Source organism: Nicotiana tomentosiformis, chromosome 8, assembly GCF_000390325.3.
Source record: "Nicotiana tomentosiformis chromosome 8, ASM39032v3, whole genome shotgun sequence".
Classification (NCBI taxonomy): Eukaryota; Viridiplantae; Streptophyta; class Magnoliopsida; order Solanales; family Solanaceae; genus Nicotiana; species Nicotiana tomentosiformis.
In genome coordinates this window covers 122,559,486-122,578,215 of record NC_090819.1, presented here as the reverse complement: position 1 = coordinate 122,578,215, position 18,730 = coordinate 122,559,486, and the positions used below count along the sequence as shown (strand labels likewise).

The 18,730-nt window shown below is 39.1% G+C and overlaps 3 protein-coding genes across 4 annotated transcripts; 2 read left to right on the top strand and 1 right to left on the bottom strand.

The window, feature by feature from the left end:
• Positions 1-1,531: 1,531 nt before the first annotated feature.
• LOC104092035 (36.4 kDa proline-rich protein) lies at positions 1,532-2,762 on the bottom strand. Its single transcript, XM_009597521.4, has one exon. The coding sequence runs from the start codon at positions 2,536-2,538 to the stop codon at positions 1,756-1,758; it is 783 nt and encodes a 260-aa protein (XP_009595816.1). The 5' UTR covers positions 2,539-2,762; the 3' UTR covers positions 1,532-1,755.
• Positions 2,763-10,658: 7,896 nt separating this feature from the next.
• On the top strand, positions 10,659-14,867 carry LOC104092034 (cation/H(+) antiporter 15-like). Of its 2 annotated transcripts, none has more exons than XM_009597519.4 (3): positions 10,659-11,406; positions 11,982-12,977; positions 13,378-14,867. In XM_009597519.4, exons 1-3 carry the CDS (start codon positions 11,179-11,181, stop codon positions 14,668-14,670), a joined length of 2,517 nt encoding a protein of 838 aa, XP_009595814.1. In that variant the 5' UTR covers positions 10,659-11,178; the 3' UTR covers positions 14,671-14,867. The 2 variants fall into 2 exon arrangements, with proteins under 2 accessions (XP_009595814.1, XP_033510939.1); XM_033655048.2 differs by having other exon boundaries at positions 11,267-11,406; positions 11,971-12,977.
• Positions 14,868-17,347: 2,480 nt separating this feature from the next.
• Positions 17,348-18,209, top strand: LOC138898075 (uncharacterized). Its single transcript, XM_070184110.1, has 2 exons — positions 17,348-17,673; positions 17,834-18,209. Exons 1-2 carry the CDS (start codon positions 17,348-17,350, stop codon positions 18,207-18,209), a joined length of 702 nt encoding a protein of 233 aa, XP_070040211.1.
• Positions 18,210-18,730: the final 521 nt, after the last annotated feature.

Genomic DNA, 18,730 nt, shown 5'->3' with positions numbered 1-18,730 from the left:
TGTTGAAGAAATCACCTTGGCATATCGACAGTATCATCAAAGAGGCACAACATCTCATAAAAACTCACAATATTATTATTAGACATTGCTATAGAAATCTAATAATGTGGCAAACATACTCGCTAAATGGAGCTAGGGGTATCAATGGATATTTAAAAACCGACTAAACCGACCGAACCAAGTTTTAAGTTTCTTTTAATAAAACCTTAGATTTTTATATAAATTTATAACCGTACCGATAATTAGGGTAGATTTTTTATTTTGTGAAAATAAACCGCAAAAATATCGAACCGTACCGAATAAATTTACATGTAGAAAATATATTTATATATTATAAGTTTAAAAATAATAAAGTATTAAGTTATTTTTTTGGGCATTGGAATTATAAAAATGGTTAAAAGCCAACGAGTAATTAAACTCAAAATCCTAATTCCCAAAACTATTATGCTACTCCTATTGAAACTAAATTATTTTCAGCATATTCGCTAGCAAGACACAAAGTATTCTAGCGATTATGAGTAGCAAACTACAATGTATTGAATATGTTTTGTTTTGTATGATTTAAATTTATTTTTTTGAATATTTAATCTTCCATATACTTTATTCTTGAATCTCAACTTGGTTAATATCTTTTCATTTATGTGATTTATATTTTTTTTTGTCTTTGCTTAGTTTCTTTTATGCTGCTGTACAATAATTGATGGATCTAATACTATGGCCATCTTTCATGTTTTCTTAATTCATCATCCTTTAAACAGTAAAAATGTCTAGAGAGTTTTGCGAAGTCTTATAAAAGTATGAATGTTATTGCATTCTACTTCTACTAGTGATTTTTAATCAAACCGTACCAATATCGAAGAGAAACCGACATGATTGGAACGGTTTCGGAAAGTCTAATTTTGGTTATACATAATAACATAACCAAAAAATTAGTATGGTACAAATTTTATAAAATAACCGGCCGAACCGAACCATTGACACCCCTAAATGGAGCCGTGAGATACATGAGACTATGGTCTTCAATGACATTAATCTCCCTAAGCAGGCTTTAGGATATTATAAATTTGACAGGATACAATATCCTAATCTAAGCCATATAGTTATCAAGAACCATTTTGTTGCGAGATGATAGTCTGCTTTTTGCTGTAAGGTAGCTAACTGTATTTGTATGCTTTTAAAGTGCTTTTATGTCCCCAATGAGGCAAAAAGAGTTTTATTTTCTTTTTGGACATATAAGCACATATAACAGATCTATGATCATATGGCTCCATTGTTGGATCTGTTATATGTATTAGATATGTCTTATTTGTAGATTCGAATAATGTAATTTATCGGGAGGTTTTGTTTTATGTCCCCCTCATATTGTACCTTTTCTTAGTTTTATAATAAATTAGGGGTCAATGCTAAACACCGTCACCATGCGGGAGGTGAAAGCCTGGGTGTTGGAATTAAAATTAAAAAAAATGTTATCGAGCCAACAAAGATATTACTATAATTAAAGTTGCAGAAGAATAAATGAACTCCATGCAAATGAACATGAAAACCCTCGCCAATACATTATTACTGAATTTTACACACTTTCAGAATCCATTTTTTGGGAGCGAAATACCAAAAACATAACAAAGACACAAACTCTTAGGATAGTTAACGTTTTACATCTCGAAAGAACAAGACTAGGGAACTAATTATTTGCATATTATCTCTTACCGTGCAGAATGGATCGGACAACAAAAGGACCAACATAAAAACCTTAGTTCAGACAAGAGGAGGACATATGAAACCAGGAGGAGGAGTTAAACCACAAGTTGCAAGAACTGAAAGTGCTAGTGGGAGGAAAATGTTAAGATTAAGAAGTTTAAGTCTTATTGTTGTGCATAGACAAATCGCAGCTTCTAGCTCTAGCAATCCTTGTAACACTGGGCAGCATATATGTTCCACTGGATTTCCTATCCCAATATGTACTAAGCCGCCAAGAACATCAAGACAAAGCCCAAGTTTTAATGCATCTATAGGACACGTGGCAGGCGGCGCTGGAGTAATACCCGGAATACCGCCGCCTCCTCCTCCGCGACCGGGTGCACCACCACCACCACCAGGAGGTGTGTAAGGTGGATATCCAGCAGAAGGTCCTCCGGGAGGAGTTGTTATTGGTGGTAAAATGCCAGGAGGATTGACTATAGGTGGTAAGATGCCAGGTGGCCTTGTGACCGGAGGTGTTACAACTGGCGGTGGTCTGACAATAGGCGGCAAAACCCTAGGAGGTGCTCCGCCGTGATGTGGTGGTGGTCTGGTGGTTGGTGGATACGGACGTGGCGTTGACGGAGGGTGGGGCCTACCAGGGGACTTAGGTGGATGAGGGTGACGTGGAGATTTTGGTGGATGTGGCGGACGTGGAGTAGTGCCAGGTGGACTAGGGCGTTGATAAGGTGGATAAGGAGGAGTACATGGGCATTGTCCCGAAGTTGCATAAGCTGGTGATAAACATATTGACATGAAAATCATAGAAATGAAGAAGATTGCTGAAATCTTTGAACCCATGACTTTAATTTTTGGGTTCTAAAAAGGATAGTTGCATTATTTTCTTATGTTCTTGGTTTTTGATATACACTATAGTTTAGTTTTTATAGGTGCATGGTATGTGCAACCCGTGAATGAGGGTATTTACTTGAAATGGAACTGAGAGAGCAACACGTTGCTGGAGGAATTCCAAAGTTTATTAGCTGGGAAATACTGAAATGGAAACTTTGGAGGTTTGTTCGTTCATCGCGAACTTCAATATCCAATCCGTGACTGCTTATTATAGTCCGTGAAGACGCAAGAGTCTCTTTTTATAGCTGTTTGGCAGGCTGTATCAGCTTATTTTGAGAATTTTTTTTCGAAAAAATATTTTTGGAGAAAAATAATTTGTGTTTGATTAATTAATTTAAAAAATATTTTTTGAATAATAATTTGTGTTTGACCAAACTTTTCAAAAAGTGCTTTTAAGTATCAACTTACAAATAAGGACATGAAAAAAATTTGCTTAATAGTTAATATTCTATAAATAGATAAATAATTAAAAATAAATAATAAATAATTAAGTTTTTTATTTATTTAAGTAAAATATAAAAATATTCTATAGTATTTTATTTTTTCAAGATAATTTAAATATATCAAAAAATCATTCAATAAATGTGAAAGTTCATTCCAAAAGTCATTTTATATTACTTTAATAGTTTAAACTAAACAAGATTATTTTGGTATATATAATATTTTGCAAAGGACATTTTTGGCAGGAAAAAAAGTCAAAACTATTTCCGCTTCTGCTTCTGTTTTCAAAAAGATACTATTTTTTTCTGATTCTTCAAAATTGTTTCCGTTTCTAGCCAAAATCACTTTTTTTTTCAAAAAGAAACTTGGTCAAACATTTTAAATCGAGGAAAAAAGCACTTTTTTAAAGGAAAAAAAAAATTCTTTTGGCATGATGAGAATAATGACCAAACACGCTATTATTTCACAACAACTCCAGTTTCGCACAGATTTTAAGGCATTTGCTGTTTCTGTACTTTGATTACATAGTGTACTTTGGAGTTTCTATTTTTCTGTTTATATTTGTATTGTCCTACTACTGGAATGCTAAGCTTGAAAGGGGAAAACCTGATTTTCTTCTCTTTCATGCAAGATTCTCACTTCCTTTATTCTTTTCTTTTTATTCTTTGTTTAAGATATAATCAAGTAAACAAAGTATTTTTTTTTAACAATTTACTTAATTTATATCATAACAGATATAAATGTTGTGGCATTAATTATTAAAAAGAATCTCCACGTACTTCTCATGAGAAATAATCAGTCTGGCACGTAAAGAGGCATACTGAAAACATAATGAAAACATAATTAGATGACACATTCGCTTGTCGAGAGTCAATTTGACTAAACCTTGAAAAAGCTTAAAAATTAGATATTAAAAAACTATACGAAAAGTACTATAAGTTGTTATTTTGCTCATGTTAATATGATTCGAAAAAATACATTTTAGAATATTGGTCAAATTGCACACAATTTTACAGATCTCGATAAGTGAAATGTGTCATCTAAATTAAAACAGATAAGTACTAATTTTTACGATTTCTCTAATAGTTTAAGCTTTTAGATAATGATATAGTCACACACTAACTTCCCTGAGCTTTAATTTTTTCCTATCTGTTCCTTTTCCCTAATATATCTATAGGTTTTAAAGTTTCGTGAATTATATATCCCTTCTGTCCGGGAAATCTAAGGTGCGTGTACGTTCTAAATTGAGCTTCAATCTGAAATATTAGCATAAAATCTCAGTTAGATTATAACTGTTGTTGAATAATTCTCTGTATACCTTGCTAGTAAACATAAATAAACAAATAAATGATCAGAGAGGTAGAACCAAAGAGTAAATAGTGGACTATTTGTCTAGTTCATTTCACCAAAGCATCATGTGAACCTTTGTTTTTGTCCTCCTTCAAGGTTTCAGACTAGCAAAGGGACAAAAAAGAAACCTTAATTTTGGCAAGTACACCGAAGACAAATAAATGTGACGAGAAAAAGTTGGTCCAATTATTACCACTCGATCTATTGACTTTTGCAATTTTTTAAAAATATATTTGATAGTTTTGTTTATCCTAAAAAACGGATAACAATAAAATTTATAAGTGATTTTAAAAATACGTAAATTAATTCGATACGAATGATAAATTGCGTTAGATTAAATAAATAAAGGTATAATAAATTCAAACCACGTGAGGAGGATAATTCCAGCCTTGATGAAATATCCACCCTCGACTCGGACTCACGATGACCAGCACTGATGAACGAGAATAAGAAGTATGAATAATAGTGAAAAAATAACAGTATATTGCTTTGGGATGTGTGTTACAATATTTCCAATGAATAATCAGACTCACATTTATATAGTAGGAGAGTTTTACCCTAAGTACAATTCTATAAAAGGTAAAAATCTCCCATTTAACTGATTGCTAGATTCCCGTCGGTACGTGCCGCGATCTGTGCTGTGATACCCGGATGATCGCGGATATCACGGCCTTCCGTTAATCGTGTTCGATTGCCCAATAATTCTCTTCGAAGTCTCTTGAGATTTGGACCGATCCGGGGTCATGGCCTCGATATACTCGAGGGTGGGCGTCGTACCCCCGATGCCTGACTCGGTGAGTCCCTTACCTCAATTCTGGTTCCTTGTCATCGCGTTCCTTACTCGATTTATTTTATCGGGAACCGGACCAGCTTATGGGTCCGGTTTCACCCGTATACGGATAGTCTCCTCGTTTTTCGGAGAGTAAATTTTACGAAAACGATGAGGAACGACATGAGTTCTTCGATCTCTTCTTCAACACACTGCGATCCGAAATGACAAAAAAACCGAAACGTCTCGCCAGTTGCGTCATAATGATCTCAAATACGTGTCAGTCGTCGATTGGCTACCGAAACGTCGTGGAACCCTATAAATATTCCCTCCTTCATTCATTTTCCACTTTACGTCCAAACTTTTACCCTCGATCCTTTAAGATATTACAGTCTTTTTTTATCCCTCATTATTCTTACCTTCGTTACTCAAGATTCCTCAGTACGTTGCAAAATTTTTACTCACTACTCAAGCCAACACATCTGAGCTTTCAACTTTCTCCTTTTCTCTATCTTTTTCAAGTTTTTGCAGATAACAATGGCCAAAACCTCCAAATCTGCTAACATAGTAGATAGAAAATTGCGTACCTTCTTCTTCCCGGACTAGGACTCCACTTACCGTTATCTCGGATACCTCTAAGTACAAGTACAACTATTCATCTGCCTTCGGAGTATAAAGCAAAGGCAGGCTTGAAAGGTACCGCTTGAGTTCTTCCAAGGCTTATTGACACTCCGGGGTCCATGAGAAATTATTCCTCTTCTTCAATAACGAGAAGAACTGATGGCTCTTGTTGGAGGACCTTGAAATGAATCGACCCAAAGCGGCTATGCGCCCGATTAACCTTTGAACGGCGTTGACATTGTCCACCATGTAATGTCCTCTATGGCCTTAATTTTATCGGGGTTGATCTCGATTCCCCGGTTAGACACCATAAATCCGAGTAATTTACCGAATTTGACTCTAAACTTGCATTTCTCCGGGTTCAGCTTCATATTGTATTTCTTCAATATGTTGAAGGTTTCCTGCAAACGTTTCAAATGGCCCTCTGCTCGTAGGGAATTAACTAACATATCGTCAATGTAAACCTCCATCGATTTTCCAATTTGTTCTTTGAACATCCGATTACTAGGTGTTGGTAAGTGGCACCAGCATTTTTAGTCCGAACGGTATCATGTTATAGCAGTAGGTGTCATACTTAGTGATGAAGGACGTCTTTTCCTGGTCGCCTGGGTCCATCCGAATTTCGTTGTACCCGGAATAAGCATCGAGAAAACTGAGGATCTCGTGGCTGCCGTCGCATCGATCATGCGATTGATCTTTGAGCAGAGGGAAAGAGTCCTTGAGGCATGCCTTATTCAAGTCTTTTTAATCTACACACATTCTTAATTTATTCCTATTTTTAAGGACTACCACTACGTTTGCTAACTAATCCGAGTACTTAACCTCCCGAATGCACCCTATTTTAAGGAGTTTAGATACCTCGTCTTTGATGAATGCATGCTTGACTTCGGACTGAGGCCTCCTTTTCTGCTTGACCGGGTAGAACTTCGGATCCAGACTAAACTTGTGAGTAGTTATTTTCGGTGAGATCCCTGTCATGTCGAGGTGGGACCAAGCGAAATAATCTATGTTAGCCATAAGGAATTTAATGAGTTTCTTCCTGAGCTCGGGATTTAACCTCGTGCCCAGGTATACCTTACGATCGGGCATGTGCTCGATCAATATGACTTGCTCCAGTTCTTCGATCGTTGATTTGGTGGCATCGGAATCGTCGGGGACTATGAAAGATCTGGGAACTCCGTAGTCGTCGTCCTCATCCGTCCCCTACTTCTCCGGTTTGGTCGGGGGTCGGTGTCGGTGTCGGTGATTGCTATTTGGTTCCTTCCTTGGTGACCAAACTCGGATCTTTTGGTGTAGAAAGTGCAGATATCGGAACCACTTCGTCGACTGCAAAGTTCTCCTTTGCGGCCGGTTGTTCTCCGTAAATTATTTTAATCCCTCCTGGCATTGGGAATTTCAACACCTGGTGCAATGTCGAGGGCACTGCCCTCATGTTGTGAATCTACGACCTCCTGAACAGAGCATTGTATCTCATATCTCTTTCGATCACGTAGAACTTTGCTTCCTGAACGGTTCCGACGGTGTTCACCGGTAGTGTTATCTGTCCTTTAGTGGTCTCACATGCCATATTGAATCCGTTTAGAACTCGGACTGCAGGCACAATTTGGTCTTGCAGACCCAACTGCTCTACGACTCTCGATCTGATGATATTGGCCGAGCTACCTAGATCAAGTAACAGATGCTTAACTCGAGATTTTATGTATGAGTATAGATATTACCAGTGCATCATTGTGTGGCTGCACGATGCCTTCAGCGTCCTCATCGTTGAAAGATAAGGTTCCTTCTGGCACGTAATCTCGAGTCCGTTTTTCTCTAGTGATGGACACTTTGGTGCGCTTTAACATCGGCCCCTGGGGGACGTCGACCCCACTGATGATCATGTTAATGACGTGTTGAGGTTCCTCTTGATCAATTTGCTTATTAGAGTCCCTATTCCTGATATGGTTTTTGGCTCGGTCGCTCAGGAACTCTTGGAGATGTCCGTTGTTGAATAACCGAGCTATTTCCTCTATCAATTATCGGCAATCTTCTGTTATGTTTCTGTGAGTGCCATGATATTTACATATTAGGTTGGGGTCCCTTTGGGCTGGATCAGACTGTAGAGGTCGAGTCCACTTTGTGTCTTTGATGCGTCTGATGGTAGATACGATGGCAGCGACATCGACGTTGAAGTTGTACTCCGATAACTTTGGCGCTTCCCTAGGTCCGATAGGTCTGTCGAAACCGCTTTTGCTCATGAGTCATCTGCTATTTTGACCTCAATCGTTTCTCCTTTCACTTCTCATAGGGTTTCGTCCGGACCCACTACCTATTTAGTTTCCATTGTATGGTTGATACCTATCTCTATTTGATCTCGGTTCATTATCAATGTCTCTCTTGGATCTATCGATAGCTCTGACGAGATAAACGGACCCGGAAGGGGTCCCAAGCTGATCATCTTTGAGTATTGAGTCCTTGGGTGAAGGCCTGTACGGCCCAATCATCCGCGGCCGGAGGCAGGTCCATTCGTTCCATTTGAAATCAGGACACGAATTTCTCGAGCATATCATTATCTCTCTGTTTCATTATGAAAAGGTCTGACTTCCTGGTCTCGACCTTGATGGCCCCGGCGTGTGCTTTCACGAAGGAGTCTGCAAGCATAGCAAACGAGTTAATAGAATTAGGGGGTGAGTTGTGATACCATATCATAGCTCCCTTCGACAAAGTTTCCCCGAATTTGTTCAACAGGACGGACTCGATCTCATCATCCTCCAAGTCTTTCCCTTTGATGGCGCATGTGTAGGAGGTCACATGCTCATTTGGGTCAGTTGTTCCGTTGTACATAGGAATTTTGAGCATGCGAAACTTCTTTGGAATTGGCTTCGGAGCCGCGCTCGGAGGGAAAGGTTTCTGAACAAAATTCTTGGAATCTAGACCCTTCAATATCGGTGATGCTCCTTCATTTGGTCGACCCTGAAATTGTAGGTTTCTACCTTTTTGTCATTGGCCTCGATTTTGTTTTCTCCCGATTCTACCCATTTTGTCAGTTTTTCGAGCATTTTTATGATCTCAGGGTTAGTCCCGGGTTCAGCTTCGCTCGGCCTCTCCGTAATTGATTCGTTTCTGTGAGTGATTTCCCAAGACGGCTCGGGCTCAATTCTGTCGGGGGCATGGTTTTGGTTCTGCAGCTGGGTTATCGCTGCTTGTTAGGTCTGCAGCATTTCGAAGATCACTCACAAGTTGATCTCACCTCCTTCACTGTCTTGTGTATTTTGGGCTATCGATCGGATTCCCCCGCGGACGCTGTTCTCAGGATCGGTAGGCAGATTCGCATTGATGGCCACATGTGAGTTAGCATTGATCGGGTCCGCGATCGGAATTCCACTAAGATTGACAAGGTGCACCTCGTTACTTGGTACCATATTGTTGTTCTCGCCGTGGTGACCGGACTAAGCATCCACGTTTAGAGGTGTAGATTAGGAGTTCGACATTTTGAACTTTGACCTAAAATTGAAGACACTTCAAAGAACAAGTATAAAATAGGATGCGTTATGGAAATTCGTGTCAAATTGCCACTATTATCCTTAGCCCCACAGTGGGCGCCAAACTGTTTACCCTAAAAAATGGATAATAATTAAATTTGTAAGTGGTTTTAAGGATACGTGGATTAATTCGATACGAACGATAAATTACGTTAGATTAAACGAATAAAGGTATAATAAATTCAAACCACGTGAGGAGGATTTTTCCAGCCTTGATGAAATATCCGCCCTCGACTCAGACTCACGATGACCACACTGATGAACGAGAGTAAGAACTATGAATAATAGTAAAAAATAATAGTATATTGCTTTGAGATACGTGTTACAATGTCTTCAATGAATAATTAGACTCCCCTTTATATAGTAGGAGAGTTTTACCCTAAGTACAATTCTAAAAAAGGTAAAAATCTCCCGTTTAACTGATTACTGGATTCCAATCAGTACGTGCCGAGATATGCGTTGTGATACCCGGTTGATCGCGGATATCACGGTCTTCCGTTAATCGTGTTCGATCGCCCAATAATGCTCTCCGAAGTCTCTTGAGATTTGGACCGATCCGGGGTCATGGCCTCGATATACTCGAGGGTAGGCGTCGTGCCCCCGATGCCTGACTCGGTGAGTCCCTTACCTCGATTCCGATTCCTTGTCATCGCGTTCCTTATTCGATTTATTTTATCGAAAACTGGGCCGGCTTGTGGTTCCAGTTTCACCCGTATACAAATCTGTTTACTTAAAGTTTGCAGTTCTGCATATCTATCTTCTAGGAGCGGCTCCAAATAAATTAGAGACCAAACCTTAATTAGAAACAGCACAAGAATGAAGTACGATATACATTATTTCTCCTATCATATCTCCGTGTCAGACCAATCTGGCTATCTTGTTTATTAGAGAAGTTAGGTCAATATTAACTGAATGTTCATTTGATTCAAATAACTCATTTACAGATTGAATCAGTATTAACTAAATAATAGAACAAAATAGAAGTGAAAATCTATATAGGCAATTCCAACTAATTGGGATTAAGTTTAAGTTTTTTGTCAATACACCAACATTGCATTTGTGAGATTTATCCTAGGTAGAGACTCGCATGTTTGCATACAAATAAGTGTGACGTTAATTAGAGAATCTCTACTTTTAGCCTGTAATTTTCCTTAAAACTCAAACTACTTATATTGGAGACAAATTGATCTAAATATAGTGTAGTGGATAAAGATGATTCATGTAATTAATCCCAACTAAATTTTGAATTGGACGATACTTAATTTATTTAATGCATGATTCTCGGAGAATTTTTTTATTATTATATTGAGGACTATTTAAGTTATTCTCTCTTAGTCTAAATTACAGTTTTTGGGTCTCAAAGAGTGTTGTCCCCTTTCACCAATCATGCTACTTTCAAGCATTTCTGTGGTTACGTTGCTGCAGTTCCCATTTTTGTAGTTACTTATTAGTTTACTTTCTTAATTTATAAAACAGAAAGAAAATTGTACATTCACATCCGAACAAAAATTATGAAGATTAATACTTTCTTTATGCCCCCAAAATAGAAACAAACAAACTAATCTTTAATTCTTTCTCTCAAAATTTTACCATAATTTTCTGCTTTATCTCTTTTCTCTTTCTCGCTGACCTTATTGACAAGCACTCGAACATTTTCTTTTGTCTTCTCATTCAAAGACTAGTTTTCCTACCCAATTAAGGTCATGCATGTATGGCATTGATCATTGACGACAGTAGCGGAGCAGGAATTTTACTAAGAGAATTCAAAAGGCTGCAACTTCGAACCTGTGAGCTAAAGTAATTTTTGAATATCGCTTCTAATCAAACTTTAAGTAATTAAATAAATAAAATACCGGTGATCAACACGACGACGTAGGGAGATGCAAAATGGCGGACGAGATAGTAGTAACAAGCTCGGAGAACAAAACAGAGGATACGATTGTATGTTATGCTCCTACGATGATAACCACGAATGGAATATGGCAGGGTGATAATCCACTTGATTATTCCTTGCCACTCTTTATATTGCAATTGACATTGGTTGTTGTCATCACTCGCCTTCTTGTTTATGTCTTGAAACCAATTCGTCAACCCCGTGTTATTGCTGAGATTCTTGTAAGTTAACACAATTCTCCAATTTATATGATCGCATTTTTTATTGTCATTATCTGTCAAAATCATTTTTTGTATGACTAGGAGATCACAGGTTCAAACGGTAAAAAAAACTTTTACAGAAATGTAATGTAGAGCAATGTATAACATATCCAATGTAGCTAGTGCTTCCTCGGGCAGAAGTTTAGTATGTGTGGCTGCCCTTTTATTTTTCGACATCATTTCCTATATGAAACCATGCATTATATAATGCACAATTTTAATGGTTGTAAGACCAAATAAAATTGAAAGTATTCTTGTTGGATAAAATGAATTAGAATTGACAATAATAATGGTGACAATCAGGAAACTCACATAAGCGAGATGTAGGACATTGAAACTGTATGAAAAGGAAAATAAAAAGTGATTTTACGTTATTCAATTGTAAGGGTATTTAAATACCAAGAAAGAAACTTTGTTATTGGTCTAGATGATCTTTTCTTTCTTTTTCTTTGGTGAAATGGTGATAAAATACTCATATTCTTGTTTAGCTTAATTTGTTTTGTATACTATATTAATATTCTGCAGAATGGTGGCAGGGAGGTGTAATATTGGGGCCATCAGTATTGGGAAGAAGTAGCAAATTTGCTAACACAATATTTCCTCAAAGAAGTGTAATGGTTCTTGAGACAATGGCAAATATTGGCCTTCTTTACTTCCTCTTTCTAGTCGGAGTAGAAATGGACATTGATGTGATTCGTCGAAATGGTAAAAAATCCTTGATTATAGCAATAGCAGGCATGGTATTGCCATTTATAGTAGGGAGTTCATTCTCCTTTATGTTGCATGAGACTTCACAACATACTAAAGAGGGAACTTTCATCCTCTTCCTTGGCCTTTCCCTTTCTGTTACTGCATTTCCTGTTCTTGCTAGAATCCTTGCGGAGCTCAAACTTATAAACACTGAAATTGGAAGAATCGCGATGTCAGCTTCACTTATTAATGATATATTAGCATGGGTTGTGTTAGCATTTGCAATTGCCTTTTCTGAGAATAAAAATATGACATTGGCTTCTCTTTGGGTGATCCTCTCAAGTACAGCCTTCATTTGTTTTTGCTTTTTCGTCGTTAGGCCATTAATTGAAAGGAGGATTAGACAGACCCCAGAAGGCGAATCGATTAGTGAGTTCAATATATGTCTCATTCTCACAGGGGTTATGGTTGCTGGATTCATAACAGATGCAATTGGAACACATTCTGTTTTTGGAGCTTTTGTCTTTGGTTTGATTATACCTAACGGTCCTCTTGGTTTGGTACTTGTGGAAAGGCTAGAGGACTTTGTTTCGGGTCTTTTGTTGCCTCTTTTTTTCGCCATTAGTGGTCTCAAGACAGAGATTACTGCTATTGATGGAGTTGGAACATGGGCAAGTTTATTTGTTGTTATAGTCCTAGCTTGTGCTGGCAAAGTACTAGGTGTTTTCCTTGTAACTCTCTATTACAAAATGCCATATCATGAAGGCCTTTCTCTTGGTCTACTCATGAATGCCAAAGGCCTCATTGAGATGATTGTGCTCAATGTTGGTAAAGACCAAAAGGTAATTAACATATACTACTTCATCTTCTCGGGAAAAGGGAGCCTGGAGCAACAGTAAAGTTTTTTGTGTGACTTATAGGTCACGGTTTCGAGCCGCGGAAGCAGCCACTAATGCTTGCATTAGGGTAGGCTGTCTACATCACACCTTTTCGGGTGCGGCCGGTAAAGTAGTCTCCGTATGACCTATGGTTCAAGTCGTGGAAGCAGCCACTAATGCATGCATTGGGGTAGGCTATCTACCTCGCACCCTTTCGGGTGCGGCTCTTCCCCGGACCCTGCATAAACGCGGGATGCCTTGTGCACCGGGCTGCCTTGACGTTTTTACTTCATCTTCTTATCATTACACAATAATCAGTACACTTTGCTTAATAATTTAAACTAAATGATTATGTAAAATGTAGGTTCTTGATGACAAATCTTTTGCTATAATGGTGATGGTAGCAGTAGGCATGACTGCAATCATCACTCCCATTGTGACAGTAATTTACAAACCAGCAAGAAACTTTGTCCCATATAAGAGAAGAACAGTTCAAAGAACAAAGTTGGATAGAGAATTCAGAGTACTGGTTTGTATCCACACACCTAGAAATGTTCCAACAATTATCAATCTTCTTGAAGCATCCTATCCGACCAAGAAATCACCAATATGTATATATGTCCTACACCTTGTCGAACTCACTGGCCGTGCATCCGCAATGCTTATTGTTCATAACATGAGAAAAACAGGAAGGCCAGCAATTAACAGAACTCAAGCTCAATCAGATCACATAATCAATGCATTCGAGAACTTTGAGAAAAACGTCGGATGTGTTTACGTGCAGTCTCTCACTGCCATCTCCCCTTACTCCACAATGCATGAAGACATTTGCCTTTTAGCAGAGGATAAAAGGGTGGCACTAATAATCATCCCTTTTCACAAGCAACAAACAGTTGATGGTGGAATGGAAGCTACAAATCCAGCGTTTCAAGCCATTAACCAGAATGTACTAGCAAATTCACCTTGCTCCGTTGGAATTCTTGTTGATAGAGGCTTAAGTGCATCAAGAATGAACCAAGTTTCTCACCATATCGCCGTGTTATTCTTTGGCGGACCAGATGATCGCGAAGCATTAGCGTATGCATGGCGAATGAGTGAGCATCCGAACATCAATCTCACTGTTCTTCGGTTTCTCCCCGGAGAAGCTTCAATTGAAGCAACAAGATCAGATTCAACCAACAGCAGGAACGATCACAGCATACTAACAGTAGCAACAGACAGCGACAAGGAAAAGCAGCTAGACGAGGAATATGTAAAAGAATTCAGGACAAGAACAACAAATGATGAGTCAGTAATTTACACAGAAAGAGTAGTGAATCATGGAGAAGAGACAGTAGCAGCAATAAGGTCAATAGATAATTCACATGACTTGTTCATAGTTGGTAGAGGACAAGGCAACATTTCCCCGTTGACCGCGGGGCTAACTGACTGGAGCGAATGTCCGGAGCTTGGGGCAATTGGTGATCTTTTGGCTTCCTCAGATTTTGCAATGGAAGTTTCAGTTTTGATAGTGCAGCAATATGTTGGAATAGGAATAGAGGATCAGGTGGCCACTCCGGATAGTCCTAGCCAACATTATGGACACTTCAACATTGATCATTCGAATCGCAGGCCACAAACCGGAGGACAGCAACCTGGTTTTCATTCACAACCCTGAAAACTTGGTAGGATTCTTGTTCATATCAATTTTTCTTAATAGTGCAGTTTTTTTTTTTTTGATTCTTACCTGTTCTTGAATTTTGTTGCTTGTAAATTGTAAAGCTTCCTACTCAGCCAGCTACACATCAATCTTGATGTATTTGGTCTTCCATTAAAAGAGTAAAGTGAAGATAACCATGAAACGAGTTCATTTTCCTCTGTTGTTTCTATTGTCCCCTTGGTTCCAATTTTAATCTTTGTGATTATTACGAATGTCAGATCCCTTACCTACACAATATTCTAGAATTGGGATTTCCAGTGAATTCGTTTTGCTAATATCATTATCAATCTGTAAAAACTATTTTTGTCCCCGAATCTCCAATCAAATACCGAAAAATATTTTCCAGAAGATATTTTCTAGAAATTCTCTTAAAAACAGTTTTAAGTTTAAAGTAGATGTGTGCAAGCATGTTGCAACAAAATTAAAAGTTTTTCTTTTAAAAAATGCAAGGAAAATGATTTTTGAGATTTTCATTTTATGTTCAATAAAGTGAATATGATTTTTAGTCCAAACATTAGTCAAGCATAATTGATTCGTTTCATACCATCTCAATTCCAAAACTTTGGTTTAGTAATAAATATTGTATAGGGTAAAATCTGTTCATATTAAATACTCGCATAATAGAGCGACACGTGGAACCGGAGACAGACGGAAGGTGAGACAGGTAAAAATAAAGACTGGGGGCAGCATTTTCGGTTGACACCGGGAAGCTCCCGAAGGGAATATTGCTAATAAAGACAAATGAATGCCTGTCACCCGATAACATTCAATGAAGAATATTCTGCAATATTAAATACACAATCCGTTATAGAGAATTATGGCATTCATGGCCTGCCATTACACATTCTTTAATGGCCCCCATAATTGCCATTTAAGAGAGGCTTAATCCAATAACCTTGTTCCCTAGGTGTAACTATAAATAGTGAGTTTAATAGCCATTAGTGGAAGAGGAATTTTCTGACAAACTTATGCTATATACTATTCAAAAGCTCAATAATACTCGATTTCTTGCCTATTAATACTTGTATTACTGCCTTCGGAAGCCCTGCTCTCGAAACCAAAGCTATCTGCTGCTTTATTTCGATTTCGACGCTAAGTCTTGTATTTTATTTAATTTAGTTATCATTTTGGGATCAAGTCGATTTACTTGTCTATAAACCATGTTACAAATTCAATTATACCGTTTTGCGGGTAAACAGTTTGGCGGCCACTGTGGGCCTAGACAATTGCGTAATTGAGTTGATTCTTGTATCTATTACTAACCTGTTTAATTCTTTGTTTCTTAGCGAAAAATCATAAAAAATGGCAGATAACGATGTTAACATCACGCACAACGTTGAGGCCCATGACGGGCATTATCCACGACATGTTCGAGAGGCGACTCTTGATGATGCTGAAGACTAGCACGTTGCGGAAACAGTGAGAATCCTGAGATAACAACAAAATGCTATTATGGGACATCTCTCGCGATAGGATCAGGTCATGACGGTGTTTAGGTAGGCATTGTCGGGTGCTTCCAACAATACGAATGGGAGAGATCCAGTTCCTCCCGGTGCTCCCGCGAACCAAACAACACAAAGGGCTAATAATAACACCCCAAGGGATGAGGTTGACTTCGATAGGGCCGGGGGAAACGGTAGCGGATCCGGTAACAATAATGAGAACGATCCCTTTAAAACCGAACTCATGCGATTTATGAGGGAAATAAATGCCCAAATGGATTAAATCCCGGACGCACCACCAGTGATGGAAGGACCAAACTCAAAGAAATACACTAGTTGCCATTGAAACCAAGCGCGTCATCAGAGTTGATCCCGAAGCAGTTCAAAATTCCAAACGTGCCAAAATATGACGGGAATTTGGAACCTCAGGAGTACATCACCACCTATACAACGGTGGTGAAAAGAAATGACTTAGATCCGCACGAGATTGAGTCAGCCTTGTTGAAGAAGTTTGGGGAGACACTCACGAAAGGGGCCCAGCTATGGTATTCACTTTTTCCCGAGCACTCTATAGATTCCTTCGAGATGCTTACGAATTCTTTTATCAAGGCCCATGCCGGGGCCAGGAAGGTACAGGACCAAAAGGCCGACATATTAAAAATTACACAAGGAGAGTCCGAATTACTGCGGGAGTTCGTGACCAGATTTCAGAAGGAAAGAATGCTGCTACCGGCAGTGCCGGACGAATGGGCCGCTGATGCATTTACTAAAGGGCTGAATCCGAGGAGTTCGGATGCTTCCCAAAAATAGAAATAAAGTCTGCTCGAGTTCCAGGCAACAACATTGGTAGATGTCCATAACCGCTATGAGTCGGAGACAAGAATAGAGGATTACCAGCAGAGTTTCCCGGCATCAACTAAGGGTTAGGACCGAGAAAAGAATAAGGAAAAGTTGAAGGATGACTTCGACGCAGACCGATGGTCTTCCAGAGGTCAGTTTTTGCCCTACAAAAGGGTTGAAGGATGCGACAGAAGTTTTCGGTCGGCAGATAGGTTTGCTACTGATAGGAGAACAGATCGCGGCTAAAATAACAGATCGTTGTAAGATAATGAGGTATCGAGCTCCCGGGACTCCACTTACCCAGGTTGTTCGAATATAATTTCAACATTGGCATGGTGGAATTGGTTTCGACAATGAGAAACATTAAGGGAGCACGAGTCCCTAGGCCGATGAGATCTGACCCTAGTCAAAGGGATCCCAATCTATGGTGCAAATATGATGGGACTAACGGCTATCGGACAGGGGATTGTCGTCATCTGCACGAAGAGGTGGCGGCATTGATGAAAAACGGCCATCTCAGAAAATTCCTAAGTGACCGGGCTAAGAATAACTACGGCCACAACTGGGATAACGCGGAACCCTCAAAAGCAGAAGAAGGTTCTCCTCGTCTAACGATCAACATGATTTTCAGGGGGAACGAGATTAATGGTGTAACCTTTTCGGAGCGAAAAAGACAAAGGTATCGGTGACCCATAGGAAGAGATCCAAGAAAGTCGTCGAGGATGACATCACCTTCACGGAGGAGGACGCAGATGGACTCCAACTACCGCACAACGATGCCTTGGTAATTTCTCTTAATGTTTTAGATTTTAAAATTAAACGTATTTTGGTGGACCTAGGGAGTTCAGCCAATATTATCCAATGGAGAGTACTGAACCAACCACGCTGACCAGAAGTATCATTCCGGCCACAAAGTTCTTCGCTGGGTTTAATTTAGCAAGCGTGACAACTCGAGGGGAAATTCTGCTCCCCACGAATGCCGAAGGGGTAATGAAGATGACCTTTTTTGAAGTAGTAAATGGCAATATAGGCTATAATATTATTCTTGGAAGACCATGGCTGTACGAGATGAAGGCTGTGCCATCATCATACCATCAACTTCTGAAATTCCCAACTCTGGAGGGCATTAAACAAGTAAGAGGAGATCAACCGGCGGCAAGGGAGATGAACGCGATCTCAGTTTCCAGTAGCAAAGGGAAGGAGCATGCGGCATAGCAATTACAGAAACTGACGCCTGCTCCCGAACCGAATGAAGTCAACAGGGGGGAGAAGTTGTCAGAATCCTATCAGGTACCAAGATATTTCTAGGTACCAGAAGAAATGGACGCAACCAAATCCACAACGTAAGAACTCGAACAAGTTGCATTATTTGAGAAATTCTTGGAGAGGAAGTTCCATTTGGGGACAGGACTAAACCCCGAGATTAGGTCAGGATTTATAGAATTCCTTAAATTGAACATTGACTGTTTGGTCGCATGCGAATATGACAGGTATTCCGCCAGAGGTGGCCGTGCACAAGTCAAGCCTGGATCCTAACATCCCTTATTTAAGGCAGAAGAAACACTCTATGGTCGAGGTCAGAAACAAATTTGTCAAAGAAGAGGTAACTCGATTGCTTGATATCAGTTCAATGCGGGAGGTAAAGTATCTTGACTAGCTAGCTAACGTAGCAGTAGTTCCAAAAAAGAATAATAAATTTCGCATGTTCTTAGGGTACCTGGTGTCACAAATGGGGA

Excerpts from the sequence above, each read along its gene's own strand:
- LOC104092035 (XM_009597521.4), bottom strand. The coding sequence starts at position 2,538 with ATGGGTTCAAAGATTTCAGCAATCTTCTTCATTTCTATGATTTTCATG.
- LOC138898075 (XM_070184110.1), top strand. The coding sequence starts at position 17,348 with ATGAGAAACATTAAGGGAGCACGAGTCCCTAGGCCGATGAGATCTGAC. Across the intron at positions 17,674-17,833 it reads TCGGAGCGAAAAAGACAAAG|GGAGTTCAGCCAATATTATC; the intron begins GTATCGGTGACC and ends TGGTGGACCTAG.
- LOC104092034 (XM_009597519.4), top strand. The coding sequence starts at position 11,179 with ATGGCGGACGAGATAGTAGTAACAAGCTCGGAGAACAAAACAGAGGAT. Across the intron at positions 11,407-11,981 it reads GTGTTATTGCTGAGATTCTT|GGAGGTGTAATATTGGGGCC; the intron begins GTAAGTTAACAC and ends GAATGGTGGCAG. Across the intron at positions 12,978-13,377 it reads ATGTTGGTAAAGACCAAAAG|GTTCTTGATGACAAATCTTT; the intron begins GTAATTAACATA and ends TGTAAAATGTAG.